This window comes from Parus major, chromosome 18, assembly GCF_001522545.3.
Source record: "Parus major isolate Abel chromosome 18, Parus_major1.1, whole genome shotgun sequence".
NCBI classification, from domain to species: domain Eukaryota; kingdom Metazoa; phylum Chordata; class Aves; order Passeriformes; family Paridae; genus Parus; species Parus major.
The window spans coordinates 8,486,613-8,507,816 of record NC_031786.1 but is presented as its reverse complement, the minus strand read 5'-3'; the positions used below and the strand labels follow the sequence as shown (position 1 = coordinate 8,507,816).

The 21,204-nt window shown below is 40.3% G+C and overlaps 1 protein-coding gene across 2 annotated transcripts in view; it reads right to left on the bottom strand.

Moving 5' to 3' along the window:
- FOXK2 (forkhead box K2) overlaps positions 1–21,204 on the bottom strand; it is a 45,186-nt gene that overhangs the window by 5,531 nt on the left and 18,451 nt on the right. Inside the window, exons 2-8 of one of the 2 annotated variants that reach the window (XM_015645545.3) lie at positions 9,010–9,204; positions 6,290–6,437; positions 5,700–5,846; positions 2,755–2,948; positions 1,786–1,961; positions 600–896; positions 14–223 (exon numbers count right to left, since the gene is read on the bottom strand). In XM_015645545.3, coding sequence (XP_015501031.1) covers positions 14–223; positions 600–896; positions 1,786–1,961; positions 2,755–2,948; positions 5,700–5,846; positions 6,290–6,437; positions 9,010–9,056 — 1,219 coding nt within the window. In that variant the 5' untranslated portion in view covers positions 9,057–9,204. Of the gene's footprint in view, positions 1–13; positions 224–599; positions 897–1,785; positions 1,962–2,754; positions 2,949–5,699; positions 5,847–6,289; positions 6,438–7,721; positions 8,967–9,009; positions 9,205–21,204 lie in introns of those variants that run through there. The other variant, XM_033518777.1, reaches the window with a different exon arrangement.

The window sequence follows — 21,204 nt, the reverse complement described above, 5'->3', positions numbered from 1 at the left end:
AGAGGGGACATACCCGCGCTGCCCTGCCCCGCCACGGCGGCGCTCAGGGGCACGATGTGCGTTCCGTTCTGTGTGACAGCTTTGATGGGCAGCTGGTGCTGGCCCAGCGGCGCCTGCTGCACTATGGTAACTGTCTGTAAGGGGGTGGGCTGCGACGTCTGGATGATGCGGCCAGCAGCTCCTATTGCAGCATGGCTAATAGCAGGGAGAGGCTCCACTTTCACTGGAAAACAGCAGAGAAAATATGGTTCAAATTACCAAAGTGCTCAGGAAGCCCTCGGTTTCACTCAATCAGCCCTCAGTGTGTTGTTTTATTACTCACTCCAACATAACTGAGAAATCACCATTCCAAATCTTTAGTTTTAGCCCAACACTTCAAGCAGTGCCCTGCAGGTATTGATGTCCCATCCCTGCCCCTCCCTGAGTGAGGCTTGGAGCAACCTGGGATAGAGGAAGGCATCTCTGCCCATGGCAGGGGGTGGAACTAAAAAGGCTTTTAGGTCCTTCCACACCAAACTCTTGTATGATTCTACGATTCTAAGTTTCAAATACTGATCCCTCTGAGTAAAGAAGTGCCAAAACAGCCCCACAGTCCTCACCTTTGACTTCCTTGTGGTCTCCATTCTCTTGAGGTTCCACCTTGGGCTGGGTGACCATAGCAGCTTGTGTGACGACCGCCTGTCCCGCGACAGTGTAAGTGTTTGCTGGTGCTAATCCAGTCACGTTGGTGACTGACACAGCTGGGATCTGGTGCACAACATGAACTGTCTGAACTACAGGCTGCTGGGAGGTCGATGTTGTCACGGGAGTTGCAACAGTGTAAGTGACGGGTTTGATAGCTTGTGGTAGCTGCCGTTGTACAGTAATTAAAACTGGCTGGCTAGAGAGAGGTGATCCTACCAAGAAAGAGGTCAAAATTAGACTGTCAATTTTCATTATTTCTTTTAAGCCTTCATTTATTTCTTTTAAACTTCACATTAAAACTTCAGAGAATTAACAAGCTCCTTCACTAATGCCTGAATGAGGCAAAAGGAAATGCTGGACAATAAAGGTTAGGGCAAGTGGTTATTCCCAGCTCCAGGCTCAAGGGAAGGGCTCAGCAAGAGCCACACACCATTTGGGTACCCCAGCTCTGCTCCCAGACAAGTGGTTAACACTTACTGAAGTAAAGCCCTTTGCACAGATGGCTGTTGTGTGCAGCATGCCTGAACTGGGAATACTCTCTGTGTGCTGCACTGCAAATCCTGAGGAATGCTCAGGACCACGTCTGCCCTCTGTAGTGGGCACCACCAAGAAACTGGATGGCAAATGTGTATCAAAAGTAATTAAACAAACACATCCTTAGCCCATCAATGCCTTATTCTTTTTTTGTTTTAAACAGGAAACTTCTTATCTCTCTTATCCTTCCAATTCTTTCATCCCCCCCCTCAACTCTGGAAGAATGACATGACCACAGATGTGTGAAAGGCATTTCCTTATTTCTGTAACACACACAACCTTACATTTTGGGTTTTTTTCCAAGAGAACTGTTACAAGACAGCAAAGTCCTACACAGGACAGAGGCACAGCCTCTCCTCAGTGACAACACAACCCAAGGTTCTGGAGCAGCCCCAGGTAACAACAGCCCCGTGTGTTCAAACAGAGCCTCCCTGCCTGTTTCTGATTCACAGATCTGCTCTGAATGTCAGCAGGTGAAATACACTCTCATTTGTGGTGCACATATTAAGTCTTGGCAATGTTTTGGTGTGACCCCCCAGCCCCAGTGCCGAGCTCAGGGCTCCTCACCTGGGGCACTCTGTGCAAATCGCGCTTCTTGTATGACGGCGAGTTTTGGCTGGATGGCGCTGGGCTCAGGTTCCATCGGGACAGGAGACCCTTCCCTGGACAGGCTCTCGGGGGTCTGGACGCCACTGGAGTGTGCAGACAACACTCCAGAGTGATTAGGAGAAGCTGGGGCACTTCTGTGGTTAGAAATGAAAGCAGCAGCTGATGTGTTTTAACTTCTGAACTGTGAAAGCCCATGACCTTCCTCTAATGAGACCGAAACACACTGCCAGCAGCAGGGGAGGGCACAGCTACAACCCAGAGCTCTGCATCTTTTAAAAAGCTTCTGTTAAACAGGGACAGAATTTAAAAGCAAACTCCAGGTACAGTTAACGGAGAAGAAGTGGCTGGATGCCTTCTTAGGGAGACTCTAAATCTGTGAAACATGAACATTTCTTCTGGTGGAGAAGAACAATGAGCAAATCTGAGGCTACAAGGCAAGTAGAAAAAGATCTGCACCAGCAGAAAGGCCATAACTTTACAGAGGGAATAATTTAAACCCAGGTATTTCCCCATCACAAATTCTGCTCCAACATTATCAAACTGAATACACAATTGTCATCTCTAAGGTCAATAAAATGGTAGCCAGTATCTGAGAATTTTCTTTGTAAACATTTTTAAAATCCAGTAGATGGCAGTTAGAAATTAAAATTTTAATTCTGCAAAACCCACCAAAGGTAAAGCAAGGCTTGCATACATTAACAATCTGATAGTTAGTTATTGTAACCGAGTTCTTTACTGCTAAAAACAAGCAATAAACACAAGCCTGGTGTATGGGGCAGCCTCCTAATGAAACACACAGAATTCAAACACTGAGTCTGGATGAAATTAAATTACTAAACTTGGGAGTGGATCCAAAGCTATCGAGTCTGTAGCAGCCTGAAGATTAAACAACAGCCATAGTCTTTTTGTTGATCTGGTTTTCCTTACCTAGAAGAGAGTGGTCCCAGAGGGGTTCTAAAGCAAGGTACTCCCCTAGGCCGCCTTTTCCTAAAAGCCTGCTCTATTAATTTGCTTTCAGAGGCAGGGTCTATCCTCCAGAATGAGCCTTTGCCTGGTTCTTCCTGGGAACGTGGTACTTTGATGAAATAACGATTCAGAGAGAGATTGTGACGTATTGAATTCTATGGAACATAAAAAAATATGTAGAATTCATATAACTTTTCCAAGTCAGAATGTGGCCTACTGCAGCAGTTTGTACTATAGGAGACTCGGGGTTCAGCTCTTTAATTCCTTAATTTAACAGAACTCAGAGCACTACCAAGCAGTGCCATCAACCTGAAAGGACTTGCATTTGTCAAATCTTTCCCAACAATTAAAAACCCAGTATGCTAATTGGAAATAACAGGAATCCCATTTATTTCATTCTCTCATGAGAAACACGGTGATTGAAACCAATGTTTGGAACACTACAAATACTTGTGCAGAATGCAGTGTTAAAAACAAAACTAAAAATGATCAGTGCTTGTACACCACCCTTCCCCAGGTGTCCCAGCTCCTCCCAGGAGGGCCAGCAGAACACAGCATATACTGATTCTGATCCTATGTGGTAATTCTGTTCCACAGTTCAGAAAGAAAAGGCTAAATTAATAAGTTCCAAAGGCAGCTGGATTGTTGTGAATTCACCCACAGTCCAGTTTGTCTCGATAACAAAGCCAAGAATTTAATGTGTCAATTAAAACCAAGTGGCAGCAGGTCCTGAACCAGCTCTTCCACATCTTTGTCACCACGGTCCCTTTGCACACTCCCACATCCTCAATTTGCTGCAACATTCCCCCACTCCTCCACCAGAGCAATGCACAGAACTGCTGACACCCTCAAGTGGCTCTATCTGTGCTTGGCCTTGCACACAGAATTTCTTTTCATTTTCTTTTCTTTCATTTTTTAACATAGATAAACCCCCAAATCTCTCTCAATATTATCAGTGAACAAGAAGAGACTGATGCTAAGGATTCACCATGAAACACTTGTGGGGGAACAGAGGTAAATGGGAAAAAGCTTTATGTTAACAAAAGCTATCAGAATTTTGCAAAGGGAATGTAAAACTTGCTCAAATATCTGAGTTCATGACCCTGATGGTAAGTTTGGAAAACTTAAAGCAGTGATAACCACATATGATTTCTTGAATGCAAACTGATGAAACCAGAGATGGTTTTTTCCCTGCCAAAAATGGAAACATAACTAGAAAGATGCCAAGAACATATTTATAAATTGTATTTATTCCTCCATATGCTAGAATAAAGGAGTAGATCCAAAAGTACCTGCTAAAACAAATTCACAGAGAGGAGTCTTCAAATGCTCATCAAAATGAGACCATTGTATGCTAAAGATATAAATACCTCTGTTTCTTAAGGTATGGGACTGGGACACTCTACATGTGTTTGTACTCATGTTTTGAATAAAATGTGCATATATAGCCTCCAATATGATTTGAAACAGCTATCCTAAGTCACCCGAGCTCCAATCCAACTCCTAATGTGTAGAAGCTGGCAGAGCAGTGACTGAGCAGCATCTGATTTTCAGCTTTTCCAATTGTTTCTATGAATAGCTGCTGATTAATGAGTCCAGAACACAGTGTCTGCTGTGCCTATCACCTTGGCTTTAGGAAGAATTACACCCCCAAATTCACACCCTGTTCTATGGCAGAGCTCTTTACCTCAGCATAAGTCTGTGTGTGTGTGTGTGTGTGTTGGTTCATGATGCTCACAAAGCAACATCATCTACACAGATACTCAAGGTACTGCAAAATAGGAAGCAAAACACACATCAACATTTTATAAACAGAGTCTTGTTGCTAAAACAACATGACTGCAGCCAGGATACTGCACTGTTATGTGGGAAAGGGAAACAAAAGAGACTTCCCAGTCACAACAGCCAAGTCCTTGACTAACCAAACCCTTAGCAAACAGCCAGGAACTGCTACGTTCCCCACTAACCTTGGGAGAGTGAGCCAGCTTTCATTTAGGCCATAAGACAAATAAATAAGTGATTAATATTTAAAAATCTCTTCCTCTACAGGGAAGGTTGGTATTCTTCACTCTTCCACTTGTGCAGCCAATGTTAACTCTTCCTCACTTTCCCCTCACGTGTGTCTGTCTCTCAGTTTGATGTCCCTGACAATACCTGCAGAGTGAGCAGACAGCTCACACTGCCCCGTGTGCTCCAGGCATTCCAGACCCTGCAAACTCTGCTCCTGGGCCCCCAGACACCCAGAACAGCACCAAAGGCACACAGCCTCCTTCATGTGTGTCTGGGAAGGCTCTGCCAGACTGATTTGTACTCTGTTAGTCATCCTGGCAAAAGATGAGGCAGGTCTTATGAAAATGAGAAGAAAGCAGAAATTAATTCTGCAGTTGAAAGGTTTGGTCCAACTCAGTACAGGAATGGGCAAGTTCATGAAAAGTGCATGAGCCAGGGTGAGATAATGACAGATAACACACTTGTTCCTTCACCTGCTGCAAGGGCAAGATCACTGTTTTCAAACAGAACTGAACTTGGAGCATTGAATATCTCAATTTTGTCTCAAGATAGCAACATGGATGTTTACACAACCGTAAGTTACAGAACGTGACACCATTCCTAGATAGCATACAGGATTCAAATCCAGTGCCCAACGCACTTTGCTTTCCCCAAAATGTGTCTGCATCCCTACTAGAGGTTTAGAGAACACCATTCCAGCAGTATTTCAAATACAGACTAATGTGAATTGCCCACTTTGTCAGAAAACTTACAATCAAAAGAAAGACAACACACTCATTTGACAAATTCTATTTCTGAAGGGTTCTGAGGCTTACCAACTGCCTGCTCATCACCATTTACAGCTGCCACTATTGCTCACATGTAAGAAAGAAAAATATTCCAGAAATCAAAATTACCTGCCAGCCCTTGTCTGCTGTCCTGTAGTAGGGATAATTTTTAGTTATGTGCGTATAAATTCCATTTAGTGTAAGCTGCTTATCCGGGGCCATTGTAATTGCTTGGACTATTAACTGTGCATAGGAGTAGGGTGGCTTAGAGTCATCCTGGACAAAAACAAGAAAAGTCTGCATCAACAAACTTTGAAGAGATACACACTGCTTACTACATCAAAAGTCATAAAACATCATTAACTTGACTCAGGGCATTTTTGGATGATCAAAATCTTGAGGCAGAAAAGAAACTAAGAAAGCTTTGTTCTTCTGATTAGCAATTTTAGGAAAACATAAATTTTGCAGATATGTATAACAGCAAAGAATTTTCAATAGCCTCCTAACAGATCTATAACTGAGACTGCACACAGCCCCACCCCCAAAGGGGATGGGGTCAATCAATCAATCTCACATCTGATCACAAAACCCTACACATTGTTTTTAAAGCCTGGCATGTTAAATTACCACTCAGTGCTTACACCTTAGCAAACAAAACATCCCAAGTGTTCCATTCAGTTCAGGTGTAATTTCTGGGGTTGGTTTCAAGCTGTGTTTACCTTTGGGCTGTCTCCCCCCGAAGCTTCCTTGTCGTTTTCTGACTGTGAATTGTCAGCCATCAAATGTAGGTCAGATGCTATTCCACGACTCATTTTGTACCCTGAAGAGCCTGCGCCGCGGGGGCTCGATGGGCAGGAATTTGCAGCACTGTAGAGCATAAAAAGAAGATCCTACTATTTTGTTATACAGTATATCACCACATTATGTCTCATCAAAAAGCTTTTACTGCAGCAAAGCCACTACCAGAGCTGTGAGGCTGCAGCTAAAGGGCTGTCAGGGCTTCCATTCCAAACCACCTTCCACGCCTTGCTAACCCAGCCATGGAATCACAACCACTGCAGGAAGAAACCTTGCTCAGGCTTTCCTCCTCAAGCCAACAAGGATCAGCTGATTGATCAGGCTGTGATGTATTTGTGTAAGATTTGCCACCTTAAGTCCACCTAAACTGCATCAGCAACCACAGATTTTCAGACACTCCTTGGAAATGAGACACACATCCTGCATGGAATTTCTGCCATGTGCTTGTGTTCAGTCTGCCCCCAAAAAATCATCTCTCCTGTGTAGTGTTTCTGCACATTTGGGAAAATATTGCAAGCAGTGAGATAAAAAAAGGTTTGATTCTCATTTAAATCAAAGCCAGTATTATTTTAAGTGTTTACAGGTGTGTGCACATACTTACACATAGGTATGTGTATAAAAATAATAAAATTATCTATAAATGAGATGCATCAGCACTGACTCAGCTGATTTAATGCAGTATTAGGCCAACAGAGCAGATACACTGTTCAAAAGAGAAGGTGCCAAACACTAAACAAGTATCTCCTAACACTTCACATTTTGCCATCCATCACAGAAAAACAAATAAAACTGTATATAATTCCACTGGAACATCTTTCTACCAGCAGTCCCCTGCCTTGCAGAGTCCACAGGAACTGCAGCTGCATGATGACAATTTTCTTCTAAGATTTCTTTTTAGCCAAGGGGAAAGAAAATCAGCAGGTGAGGTCCATCCCCTTCCCCAAAATAATTTTGGCAGCTCTCTTACAAGGACACACACTCTCTGTAATTCATACTGCAGGTGATTTCAAGGCAGCCCTCAGACATTTCAAAGAACTAGAAATCTCAATAGCTGCACCTGCTGTGCCCCCAGAACCAGCCTTAGCTCCAAAAATAATCTTTAATCTTTGAATCTATGGTTCAAAACATCAACAACATATAAATCTAGACAATGTTATTTAGAGCTATACACTAAAGCTTAAACTATTTTCATCTGTCAAGGTTTGTTTGTCTGCCTGGGCCCTCAAGTTTTTTCCTACCTCCTTTTTAATGTACAGAAGGAGACAAACACTATAGATTTGGCAATATATATTGAAAGTATGAAAGCTTCACTTCCCAATAAATCCAATGATTTGTTACTAGTGATATACTTACTGTAAGAGAGAGATGGCATTTCTTAAGTGCTGTACAGAAGAATCCTTGGCTATAGCCAAAATGTGTAGCTAATTTATTTTTTTTAGATATAGGTCACTCCAGCTCTGTGTTTTCACGTATCAGCTGACAACATCCCTCTGCTCTGCTCACTTCAGCATATATTGACAAAGCGACACATATGGTATAATCAAAGCAAGTTTACAAGTCTTCTACAAAACAGGATGATTTGCAGAGAAACTGTCAGGCTTTGCTCTCAAAATAGATTCAAAACTGTCATCTCTTTTTTTTTCTTTTTTTTCTTTTTTTAACCTGTAATAAACTGCTCAACAGGTGCATGAAAGCCCTGAAGAGAATTACAAAATTCATAGCAAGGCAAAGACAGTGGTGATAGATGGGATATTATCTGAAATATTTGTGAGCTGCTCTGTCATTGGCAAGATGTGTTTTCTCTGAGTTCTTATAAGAAAGCAAACCAGACAAGTCTAGATATCTTTTCTCTCAGCTTCCATCATTTAGGCAGGTGTCATTAAACACTCCCACATAGAGACCAAGAGCTTGGCAAGCATGCAAGAAGTCAATTATGCTTCCATTCAAATCTCATTAACAAGTTGTACCTTTTTAAAAAGCAAGCACAGGCAGTTCTTTGCTCAAGTGAAGACCCAGGAAGTGAGAGGGGACAAAAAAGCTTCCAAAGCCATGTACATGACTGAAACAACTTGCAGTGCCTTGACTTGGAAGTTTTGCTCCTGATCTTTCCAATGCTTTGAAAAATTCCATCCATGAAGTAATTTTACCTGTTTGTGAGGATGGGTTGCTTGTGTTTAATTGTGTTTGGTCACAAGTAACTGGTGGGACAAGGGCTGCAATTACCAAAGAAGCAGCAGGGCAAGGAAAAGTCTGTTTTCCATACCAATAATAACCCAAACCATCATTTTTCCTGATGATAAACTTCAGGAGAACAGTGGCAAATCAGGACATTTTAAAATGATGTAATTTAAAATTGTCTCATTTGAAGAGCTGCAATAAGCATGCAAGAGGCAAAAAGCAATTTAAACTGTTGGAATGCAAGAAAAATGCCAGGTTCCTGAGCAGACTGTTACACATTGAACATGTTAAACCAAAGTATCACAGACTGTTCATGCAATTATGGCAGCAGAAAGGAGGTTTCTTGAGGCAGGTAAGGCTGAGCTTCAGCCAAATTTTGACCTCAAAAGCAAAATACAGAATGTGAAAGTTGTGCTGAGCCTGACTCTATGTGGCCCTGATCCCACCTGCAGGGTTTAAATACCTGATAGTTCCTGTGGGAGAAGGGAGAGGGCTGATCAGGTGAGCCATGTTGTCTGGAATGTTTATTGTTAAGGGAGAGATCTGGGGTTGCACAGGCTTCACTGGGGACTCGGGGGCCTCCTGTTTTTCTCTCTTTTCATTGGACAGAGCTGTGAATGTTATCTTGATGTTTGTGCTGGGAAACCTGAAAGTACAGCTGAAAAATAAACAAACAAACAAACAAACAAATATATGAGCCACTTGTTTACAGAATGCAAGACTTTCTGAATAACTTGCATGTTATCACCTAAGCCCATTTAGAATTTATAAGTGACACTATTTACATAATTACCCATGACCATCTTCATTTTACAGATCACACAGGGAGATCAATGTGAGCAGAAAAAGATCCCCAAATAAACAATTGACATTTGCAGAGGAATACAAGTAAATGCAATTCTTTCTAACATGGGCAGTTTTATTGTCTCTAAATTTCTTGAGGTTAATCCTGATCTTGCAGTAGCCCCAAAGCAGAGCTATTTTAAAAACAAAAAACTCATTATTTTATGATGCCAAGGAATGGCTTCAGCAAATGAACAAGTTGGTCCATGATAGCAGAATAAATCAGAAGCATGAAGGTTGGCCAATTTGAGGTCTAACCAGTTTCATAGACTGGTCTAAGAGATTTGGGTTCTTTCCTCTTAAAATACCTATTTAACTAAACATACACCAATTCTAATTCTGCTCATTTACAGAGTATACTGCTGCTTTAGTACTACATTCAAATACCTTTTTCAGAGCTGAATTTAAGACCCTATTTCAGTAAACTACCTATTTTCATGTATTACCAAGGATTACATACCTAAATTTAATGACAAACAATAAATTAACAATGTGGAACTGTTTAAAATTTGAAAAATAAAATACAATGAATGTACCTTAGGATAATCCCCTTTCTACAACCCTGTGCACAGCATTTAGAATTGAACTCAATTAAACAGGACACGCTTATTTCTAACTTCTCAGTAAATAAATTTGCTCAATCTTGAACAAATAAGAAACTAAATTTTGTCTCAACAAAAGCATCTATAAAAATACAGTTCAAATAACTTCACTGCCTCCTCATCCTTAAGTTGTTAGACTACACTGAGCACTAAACACAGGATGACATTTACACACCTCCCACATGATGAAAAGGACTTTCCAAAGACACCATACCCAGAAACAAACCTCACAAAATGTTGGGGTTTGGGTTTGTTTTGCTTTTAAGTGCTTCTAGGCAGATCTAGTTTTATACAGAAAGGAAAGAGGCACAGGCTGGAACAAGGGGTAAGAAATGAGCTATGAATGCAAAATACAGACTGTAAATAAAAGTGATCATTTCTCTGGAAAAATATATTAAACATAAAAGTGATGTAAGAATTGGCAGGAATGCTCAGCTGTGGAGTAGCCTTAGAAATGAACTCTCATGTGTTTTGGCTTTCATATCTTAAAATGAATCTAAGGATGTTTATAGAACAAAGGCAGCATTTGATTTTCACCATGTCCCTTGCCACATGCACCACAGTGGTTCTTTTACCCTACAATCCACACTCAAGGATCAGGAAAAAGAGAAAGAATTGACAGTGACCTTCCTTTTCTCTCTGTCTTACTTCTGAGTACGGACCGTGTCCGCATTTAACAGACGACCTATTTCTAAAACATGCTCAATGTACTAAATTAGGAACAGAATCTGTGCCAAAAAACTGCACAGGCATTTCAGCAAAGGAAGTTAAATGGACCAATTTCTGGGTTGGGTTTTTTTAATATATTCAGTAGCAACTCATTTATTCGCTTTTTCCAGTAGAAAGTATTTTGTGCTTGTGTCTTTTTAGTGACAACAGAAAAGAGTCCTGGTTGTTTTGCTAATAAAACTATTTTCCAAGCATTTCTTTTAAGCAGCAATAAAGAACAACACTCAAGTGTATGCAAAGACAGCCAAAGATTAAGTAAAAAACCTGTGAAAAAGTGAACAGCAACATCTGTTTGACACTGACAGAGATGAAAATTTTAGTCACCTTGCCTATGCATTTCATGAGGCTATTCCATACCTGTAAATTTACCTTAAATGCTTTTTAGACCAAATTTATTTCAACTCAAGAAAAACATGGGAATAATTTGACATGGCTTTAGGTGCTAATTCCTTGGTTAGAGGCCTTATTGCCTGGTAAAGAACCACCCCAGTGCACAGCCCTGAGGAACCAGAGTCACACCAGGGTGAGGATGGGGAAGAGGCACATCTCCACAACTTCAAACACAAGTACCAGGAAGGGAAAAGCAGAAAAGGAGTACTCAGCAGTTCCTTTGATATTCCATATAGACATACATATATTAAAAGATCTCCCTTCTTACCCTACTGCAGCCCTGAATTCATCACCTCCCCTCTGCAAACAAGGCGGCAGCACAGCCATGGGGCTCTTAAATCTTCAGCAAGGTGGGAAAAAAACACCCCAAAAAGCAGCCCTAAACACAGGAGCTTTCACCAACCAGGGGGACTCCAGAGTTCTACACAAACCTGTGTCAAACAAACTTGGAACTGACAGACATGAAAACCCAGAGGCATCCCCAGTGCAGTTTACATTTCCCATGCTGAGCCTGAAAGGCCGGTGTAAGTAAAGGAAAATACAATGTACTTACAAATCCCTCTCTGGTTAGAGCAATAAACACCTGAATATTATCAAAAGACCACATCTGTCGATTGATTCATATTTGCAAACAGTTTTTTTAATAGAAGGATATTTTTATAGATGGAATTCAGCCCAAAAGCAGAATAAAGAGTGTATACTAACCAACAGAATTCCTGAATAAATTGCAGTTATGCAAATGTATTATATTTACATCCAAAATCAAAGTACAGAACATGTTCTAATTTGATCAGAATCAAGTTGGTTTTGGCATATTCTTTAGTCATACAATGAACTAAACAAAAACCACAGAATCACCCTCAGGGAGAGACCTCATCAAACATTTAGCCCTCAACAAGCTGAATTGGGTTTTACTCACTGTTCAGAAGTTTACAATAGTTACACAATACCACAGGATGGATGCTGGAAGAGAAGCTCATCTAGACAACCCACTTACACAAACATCCCCAAGAAATAAAGCAGTTTTGTACATTTATTGATGACAGGTCCAGGTGAATGTCACAACAGAGCCACTGCATAACCCAGGGAACACAGAGGAGGTGTCACAACTAAAATGCAGCTCATTACCCCAATTATTCTTTAAATTTAAAAAAAGGGCTCACTGTGGGTTAACTACTGGAAAACAGACAAGCATCACATCATCTCAACCTATTCTGTAGACAACTCTTCTATATCTGCAGGTCCCAGCCAAACACAGCAATGCTGATCCAGGCAGGAACTCTGCAGTTTAGGAACTTTGCAGGGTGCCAGAGAAGTGTCTCAGGGTAAAAAATGTGCAAAGTCTGGTTTTGTCACATCCGTATTTCCAATATTTTCTCGCTTCCCCTCAGCAATTCTGTCCATACTGCAGGGAAAAGCTGATGATACATTTGTAGTTCTGCCTGTGTGAAAATACCATCTGACTGGGAAGGAGGAATTTCATCCTGTCTTTATCTGGGAAACCAAAACACAGCAGAAGAATTCAATTTCTTCCCTGTACATAAACCCTGCTGTGACACCCAATGCCTCAATATCCTTTGAATTATTCCAGTTTAATTGCCTTCTAAGAACCAGGACCAAAATCAGACAGAAGCTGCCATGCCACTTTGATCAGCAGGTTCTTTTATCAGCACCTCCAGATTTTACATTCAAATAGATTATAAGGGTTCAGCAGTGATAACCCCTGAAGTCATGGTAGTAACAACTGCACAGCTCAATTCCTTCACACTGACTGTGATACTGAACCCCTGTTAACTTAAAAACCCCCTGAGATTTAAACAGATCTAAAAGAATAACAAGATGCCTGGTTTTGAACTCTTGTTGATTTACTGAGAACCAAGGACAGCTTCAACTTTTCACATTAAAAAGCCAAGACTCAAAAAAGAACCCAGTCAGCATCTGGGAGACTGCTTGTGTCGATTTTTTTGACTTCAATCACTTTCAAGGTGAACACGGGCAGAGTTAACTCCCCACAAAGAGAAGCAGAGGTCATTATCAACATCTGCTCCACCAAAAACAGCTTTTCCACTTCAGTTTTCTCTCACAGCCCAGCAGCCTGAGATGATACTGTTTGTTCTTCCTTCTGCTATTTTGATCAGTGAACTAAGAAAAAATCATGGAAATCACCATACTTCTAGCTATGGTCTCCTTTCCATGGAAGGGAGATTTGAAACTAATCCACTTTCTAATTCCTCTTTCCTACCTACTTGTGATCTACTTCCCACACATTCCCCTTGCTCCAGTAAAAATGACTCTCACAACCAATTAATTTATTTATACTCTGGGAGAAGATGTGCACACTGACACTTTATCACCTACGGTGCACACTCCCAGGCCCACTTCTGAAATACTTGTATTTTCAAAAGTCAAGCAAAAATTGAGTTTTACATCTTTCAGACACAATTAAAGGGAAATTGAGTTTGGAAGACACCTCTGAAAGTGTCCAGCCCAATCTCCTGCTCAAAGCAGGGTAAATTCCAGCTTAGATCAGGTGGCTCAGGGCTTTGTCTCTCCAAATTTTGAAGCTTTTCAAACACAGAGTTGGGCAGCTCATTTCCTCTAATTACACTCTCAAGCAGTGAACAGTTTTCTCATGTGTACAGGTACAAATTCTGCAATTCCTACAGCTGCTTGTGCCCAAACTGTGAGCCTGGTGGCACAGCCTGGCCCCAGGCTCTCTACAGCCACTCCTTAGGCAGGGCAAGGCTGCACTAAGATCCACTCTTGGGATTCTCCAGGAAAAAAAATTAATTTAAATCAAGGTCCTTAAGCCTCTCCCTCTGCCCTGAGCATTCCAGCAGCAAATCCATTCAAGCAAGTGCCCACTGGAAGGTGGTGCTTGGAAATCACAATTTGATTGACTTCCTGCTAATGGGTAAATTTCACTTTGAAAGCACAAGGACCCCAATTTCATCTTCTCACCATTTGCTGCTTCATTTATTATTGATTCCATCACAATGGATTAATAGGATATTAATTATAGATTAAACAATATGTGGCTGTGGTTTTTTAATGGTTTTTAAATAAACAAGACTTAAAAGATGAGTCTTAAAAAGTACAACTAGAAATAACATGGAACTGAAAAAAGCTCAACAAATTGAAGTATGATTACATATTTCAGTGTCTGAATTTTCTACCAAAAGGTTTCTGACTGCCCAACACCAAGAGCAGGCATACTGAATTATTCACGTTGAGAATTTATTTTTAAGACTTTGAGCTGTGTTTAATTGAACTGGAAGTCAATACCACAGTCCATTTCTGGAACAGAGTCGTCACCTTTAGAGCTAAAAGAATCAACAAACCTAAAACTTATTAAGAAGACAAACTGAACTGCTGCTTTTATTTCAAGATAATCTAAAAGTACCCAACAGTTTAAAGTATGGGCTTCCATACTGATAAAAAAGATTATTAAAATAGAAAATAATAAATATTAATAAAATAATTAAAGTTTTAATTAAAATAATTAAAATAAATTAAATAATATCAATAGAAATAATAAAATATTAAAATAAATCCACCCAAATAGTCATATATATTGAGTAGCCTCCTGAAAACTCCCAGCACTAAATGATTACTAATAAAGTAAAGGTTATTAAGAAAATACCACACAATTTTTTACACTAGGCATTGTCTTGACTCTTTAAACAGAAATAACTGTCAAGATATTTGTTTTACAAAGTCTTTTCTAGGATTACATTACAAAAGTATTGATGTAACACTGTGCCAACACCAAGATTATAGGAAAAGTTATTATGGATACACTGAAAAAAGAGTCATCCAGTATAAAACTAGTCAGATTATAATGATTTTCTTATAATTCTAAACAGGGATAACTTTCTTAATGGGTAATTTGTCCATGTAGGTGCTTGTTCACCTACATGAGGTGCCACCTTGTGCTCCTGTCAAAGATTTTAGCTTTAATGTAGCATTTGCAAACCTTTCTCCATTGTTGGCAATAGAAGTATCTGGTTTTCTGTATTGATGGGGGACTGGTGATGAAAAAAAAATCATTTATATTAATGTAACAAAAATCCCAGCTCCTCTAGTAGAATTTTTAGAAAGGACATTTTTGATGGCCTCCTGCTTGCAGCTGACCACAGCCTGTGAGAAACCACAGCACCCAGAACATGGCAGCACTTCCTACAGGGCCATGTCCACATCCATTGTGGTGGGATGGATTCCTCCTCCTCCTCCTCCCTGCTTTGAAAATAAGTTGTGATGTGGCTAATTTACCATAAATTTACATTCAATTATGCTTGGCCATTACTAGTCAGGACACTTCTAGAGGTTACCCAAAAAGCAATTGTCCTTTAAAGAGTGGCAGCTTTTTCCTCTGGGGACTGAATCCTGACCTCACATGTGTTCCCCTTAATTCCCTGTATCCTTTGCAATTGATTTCTGTGGCCCAAAGATCAATCTTTGCACAGCATGTCCTCCACACACAAACTGGGAGGGCTCGAGACACGCTCGACCTCTAACACCATAAGGAACAAAACATTGGGAGATTTTTAAACCAGCAATTAGATTTTTTTATTCTGACCAATGGGCATTGTCTTCACAAAGATTTGGGTATTTTTTCCAGGTGTGTCATTGCTGTTTAAACAGTGCCATCTAACAGGATGGAAAACACCCTAAAGAGCAAGATCACTGATCCATCTATCTCCAGTCTCTGATCTCTTAAGATTCAAAAGCAAAGATCTATGCAGCATCACAAGTGATGAAATATTGCTGCAGCCTCATGTTAATTCAAGTTGGCCAATAAAACACTTGTAGCAAATTGTAAGCAAAGGCTGGAAATACAATCTAGCTGTAAATTACTGGTTCCCCCATGGGAAACCTCAGTTACAGACTTCCCTGCTCATGTTTTAACAAGTGCATAAGAAGTATGTGAAGCTGTTGGTTGATATTCCTTACAGGAAGGGTCTGGAACAAGCCAGCCTGCGTCACAAAATGATCCTATGACAGCAGAATATTGATGACGACAACAGGAACGTTCCTGAGTCACCAGCAGCAAATATAAATGGAGTAATAAACACATGACCCCATCTGAAATGGTGTTCAGCTTGTTCCCACTCACAGAGCTGACATCATGACAAACTGGGAATTTTTAACCCTGTGTTCACAGCACTTTCTCGAAGCCTATTTAAGAGTTTAGACTGAAAAGACTGTACTGGAGTTGTTCCACCACAGCAAATTTTGCTGCAAACGTAAAGGATTCTATTAACAACTTGAAGCTGATCTCACTCCTCCCCTGCATTATTACGCTACAGAAATGTGTGTTCACAAAGTATCACAGATTTTCAAAGGTTCTCGTTTCAGTAGCCAGGATCTCTTTTCTTTCCATACCAACCACACAACACCGCTATGGATCAGCAGCAAAAACATTTAGGTTATCTTACAATCGTGGCAATGTGCTGTGGTTAATTAAAACTATCTATCTCAAAATCACAAATTTTCACTGCATTCTCCTCTTTTCTTAAAGGGCAAAATATTTAAACCAGCAAGAAGGAAGAAAAAAAACAAACCCAGAAACCCAAACAAAACCTACAGAATTTCAATGCAGTAGCCCTGCACAGGCTGCAGGACTGAGAAAGCACTTGGCCTGCAGGCAGGAGTGTAGGCAGCAGTTACTGTAGAAACCGAGCTCTTCCCTGCTTTTCTCTGAGCAAAAGAAAGACACAAAAGAGCTGAAAAACAGCGATCGATGGGAAGCAGCTTATAAAGCTGCTTGTCACATCTGCTGCAGGAAAACCAGACACTAATTCATTAAAACTGCTCATGTAATGCCTCTGGAATTTGAGGCTCCCCAGCCTGTGAATACAAAAGAAACTCCGCCTATGGAAACACTGCATTTTCGGGTGTTTAGCATCTCTGTACACAAAAGCTGTATGCAGAGCCAGGTTGTGTGGTCTCAATCTCTACATTTCCTACCGAACTATAAAAACAATTTAAAATTTGTCCAAAAGCTTGAATGTCTCTACCTTTGCCAAACTGCAAACGGTCTCAATAAAGCCAACATACATCACTCTATATCACACAACAGCTTCCTGCTTAAAAAACACAAACAAAACACTTGCAACAGGAAAACAGACATCAATTATAATTTTTTTCTTCCTTCCAGATAACTGCATTTAACCATAAATATGCAAGTTCCAACTTTCTCCCTGATTGTAAATGCCATTTCAAAACTTGCCATAATAAAGCACAGGATTTACAACCACAGCTGAGCCAAAGCTGACAAAAACAACCCACTCCATCCTTTACCACGAATTTGGATGCTTAGAAGTGCCTGACACCTCAGTCTCAGTCACAGGGTACTCATGGGGGTGCAAAAGTTCATATGGAAACAATGAGGTTATAATAATATCAATCAGTGTTAAATAAAAGTTATCAGCAAAGCAAACTGAACTGCTGGGAGCCAAACAGACAGTTCCTGGCATCTCACATTCCTTACAATTAAAGCAGTAGGAGGAGTACAGTGAACAAGTGCTGTCATGATGTGTTTTGACGCAAGCATAATCATAAAAAAAGCACTTGTGACTCATACATTACTTTAGTAACAAAAGCCTTCACTTATTACCTCATCAGAGACCTGCATTCCCTTGCAAAATTATGCCCAAACTTCCTAATCGTTACCAAGAGAGCAGCTACCCACTGAGGTAGGACTGCACAATGATTATTCCTGATTCAAGGAAGCAAAGTTTATTTTAGATGAGCTTTTCAAGGCAGAACTCTGCTTCCAAGAGCAGCATAACCCTTTATTTGACACAGAAATCCATGACTAACTCAGGCCATTGAATAATGACAAAAACTGCTTCCTACCAACTCGAACTTTGAGTAGACAGCAGTGTTTAATTTCCCCCCTAAATCTGCCTGTCTGGTCAAAGAACAGGCTTTTTTCAGCCTCCTCTCACACAGCTATGGGCATTAATTAAATTTCACAGTTGCCTACCTAAAGATGTCTGATGGTCAAGAGCCATTCCATATTTGCTTCACTGTGGTGTTACTGCTGGGCATCTTAACAGAAATCAGTATTTTGTATTATATTGAGATTTTTTTTTATAAACCATGCTTTTATAAAGCATGCTCTCCAGAATGTTTGTTTGAACAACTTTTCAATTTTCCTTCTATTTGCAAATTCTTAAAACTTTTCTCCTGAATGTGCAGTCCATCTAGAAATGTTCTATGCACTGACTGCTCCACAGTGTGACATAAATTTAGGTTCCTTTGTCACTTGTGTGCACACTCAAGAACCAATTAAAACACCAAAAAGTCTGAAAAGCCACAAAGTAAAGAAGCTAAGCACGTTGTTATTGGAAAATATCCCTCAAGAAGCACTCCTCCTTCTGAGCTGTTCTGAGACCATGCCAAGTTCTCAAATCGTGGGCTGTGTTAGGGGCAGCAGGAAAGTACAGAAGGATAAAAGCAAATAAAAACAACAGACATGATTTAACCAGTCAGAGTCACGCAAGTAGAAATCTGTCCAGGAATTTAAAAAAAATAGACTCAATAAAAGTTTTCTTGAGAACACAGGCCAATCATTGTCATGTACTGAAGCACCAGCACAGAGAAAGAAAGGGTACAGCAAGGCCACATGAGGCAAGGGATTAATGTCTCCAAGCATCAACTTGGGCCCATGTTTGTCAACTAAAGTGAGTGAAAATGGGCACACACTTCATGATGCCTTTGACACAGAAAGGAAAAGCCTAAAGTGGTTTGAATCAGGGCTAGGGATGGCTGTGTTGCACTGGTTGAAAGAGTTTAGGTGCAGACACACACCCATGCTCCTACTCACACCTCTCCAACACTGAGCAAAATGAAACCCACTCCGAACACATTTCCTAAAGTAATGAACAATACAAACCAAGATTCCTCAAGCACAGGTTCCTACCGGGCTCTCTACAATAAAAGCCCGACCTCGGGGGTGTTTCATGGGATGTGACAGCTCTGTGCTCCAAACAGGGCAGGATCTCCCTGGCCTCCTGAACCAGCTCTGGTCCCAACCAGCACAATTCCAGTTCCCTGCTTCCAGGAGCCACTCCAGTGATATATACTGATTCAGCAGAAAACTACTTAAGTTGAAATGTAGAACTCTGCTGATGCTTTATTAAGTTTAAACCACCTCATAGTCTAATCTCGATTCAAAAAGATATCATGAGACTTGAATTTAAAAGCTGTGTTTTTATATTACACAAGACAACACTCCCAATATGCACCTGTTTTAACCATTCTCTTTGAAAGCTTGAGATTTCAACTCATACAGAAAGATAAGCTTCCACAACTCATTTCTGTGCTACTTTCAAGCTCTTAACTATAACTAAGCCACTGCTGTCCCTTTCACTAGAGAACACTGACATTCTGCACACAGGTCAGCTTGGGAGATCCAGTGGGTTTGGAACTCTGAGACACACCAAAGTTTAGGGATAGCAGCATTCAAATGTGCTAATGGAACAGTGTATTTAAGAGAGCCTGAAGGACAAGGAAAAAAAAGCACTGACAGTCTTCAAAAACAGAGAGCAGGAAGGGAGTTAGAGAGTTCACCCTGCACACCAAGTAATCCCCTTCAAAACCCATGGGATTGGTTTTAAAAGACAAGGCAAAGCTCTTCCCTGATAAAAACTGCTGGAAAAGAGCACTGAAATTTCATCATCTGCCTGCCCATAAAGTATTATTCCCATTTTCAAAAACAGATTAAACGGATTTGTGACTTGGCCAAGTCGTTCTGGCAAATGAGCAGCAGAGTTGGGAACAGAACATATTTTTCCCAACACCCAATCTTTGTTTAAAACATTGGATCATCCCCCAATTCTTCCTTTTTCTACAACCACTTTAAGAGGCAAAACATCAGGTGAGAGACATCTCTTCAGGAAAAGGGAGATTAGCTCATTAAATTAGACTGAAGTACCTCAATCAGAGTTTGTTGCACAAGAGGAGCTGTTTAAGAAGCACAGAAGTAGTGGCTGTGAAGCCTACATCACACAAAGTACTCTACACACACACATAGATTTTCAGCCATGTATCACATTCTCCCAAACAGAGCTAAAGGAACTTTCATTTCATCAGTACTTTACTATTATACCATGAAAACTGCTTATTGAATGCATACATTCTAATTAAAATCTTATACAGTTAAGTACTGAAGGGTTTCTTTTTTCTATGTATGTGAGAAGCAAGACATTTTCCCCCTTAATGAACAAGAGGAAAATTAAGGCAATATTTCAAGTAATTAAAAAAATAAAGAAGAAAAAGCTAAAATTTCTATCTTATTACTGAAAAGTATGTGGAGAGAAAGGATTCTTCATTTGTTTTCTTTAGTACCAAGGAGTTCCTCATTCCAGGTGACAAACAGCTGTCAGGTTTACTACAAGTGTTACTCACTCCTGTAACTTGTCCTGTGCAGAAGCACCCAAAAACATCCCTGCAATGCAAGCCTGGAGGTGTTCAACAGCAAGGGCACATCCTATCCCTGGTGACACTGAAGAACTCACTTTCATTTTGTTTATCTGTGTTATATCTGCTGCTTTTAATTAACCATACTCCTACCCTGCCCTGCACCAACAGAATGAAATTGAAAAATCTTTCACTGGCCAGAAACAACCAGACTTTTTTTTTTTCTCTTTTATTTCTTTTTCTTTTTTTTTTTTTTTTTTTTAATAACCAAACTGTTTTAGTGATGAAAGTACTATTTTCACTTTTTATTTCTTGTCCTATGTAAATCAAGGACACAGCTGTACACTCTTCAGCCTGGGTTTACTTTAACTACATTCCTGCAGCCAGGGTTGGAATCCACAATGACCAGATCAATCCCACACAACAAAGAACGTGGGCTGGCGGGAGATGACAAAAACATCTCCTTAGGTTGTGTGAACCAAACCCAATTTGACGTTTTCTGAGAATAAACCATGTCTTGAGAGCAGCTTCTTTTGGTTTAGCTTCAAATTCCAGCCTTTTTTTATTATTATCATTTTGTGATTTAGCTCTTCCAGACCATTGAATTTTCTAAAACCAGAATATCTAAAAGGAAAAAAAATGGTGCTGGTATATAATACACTGTT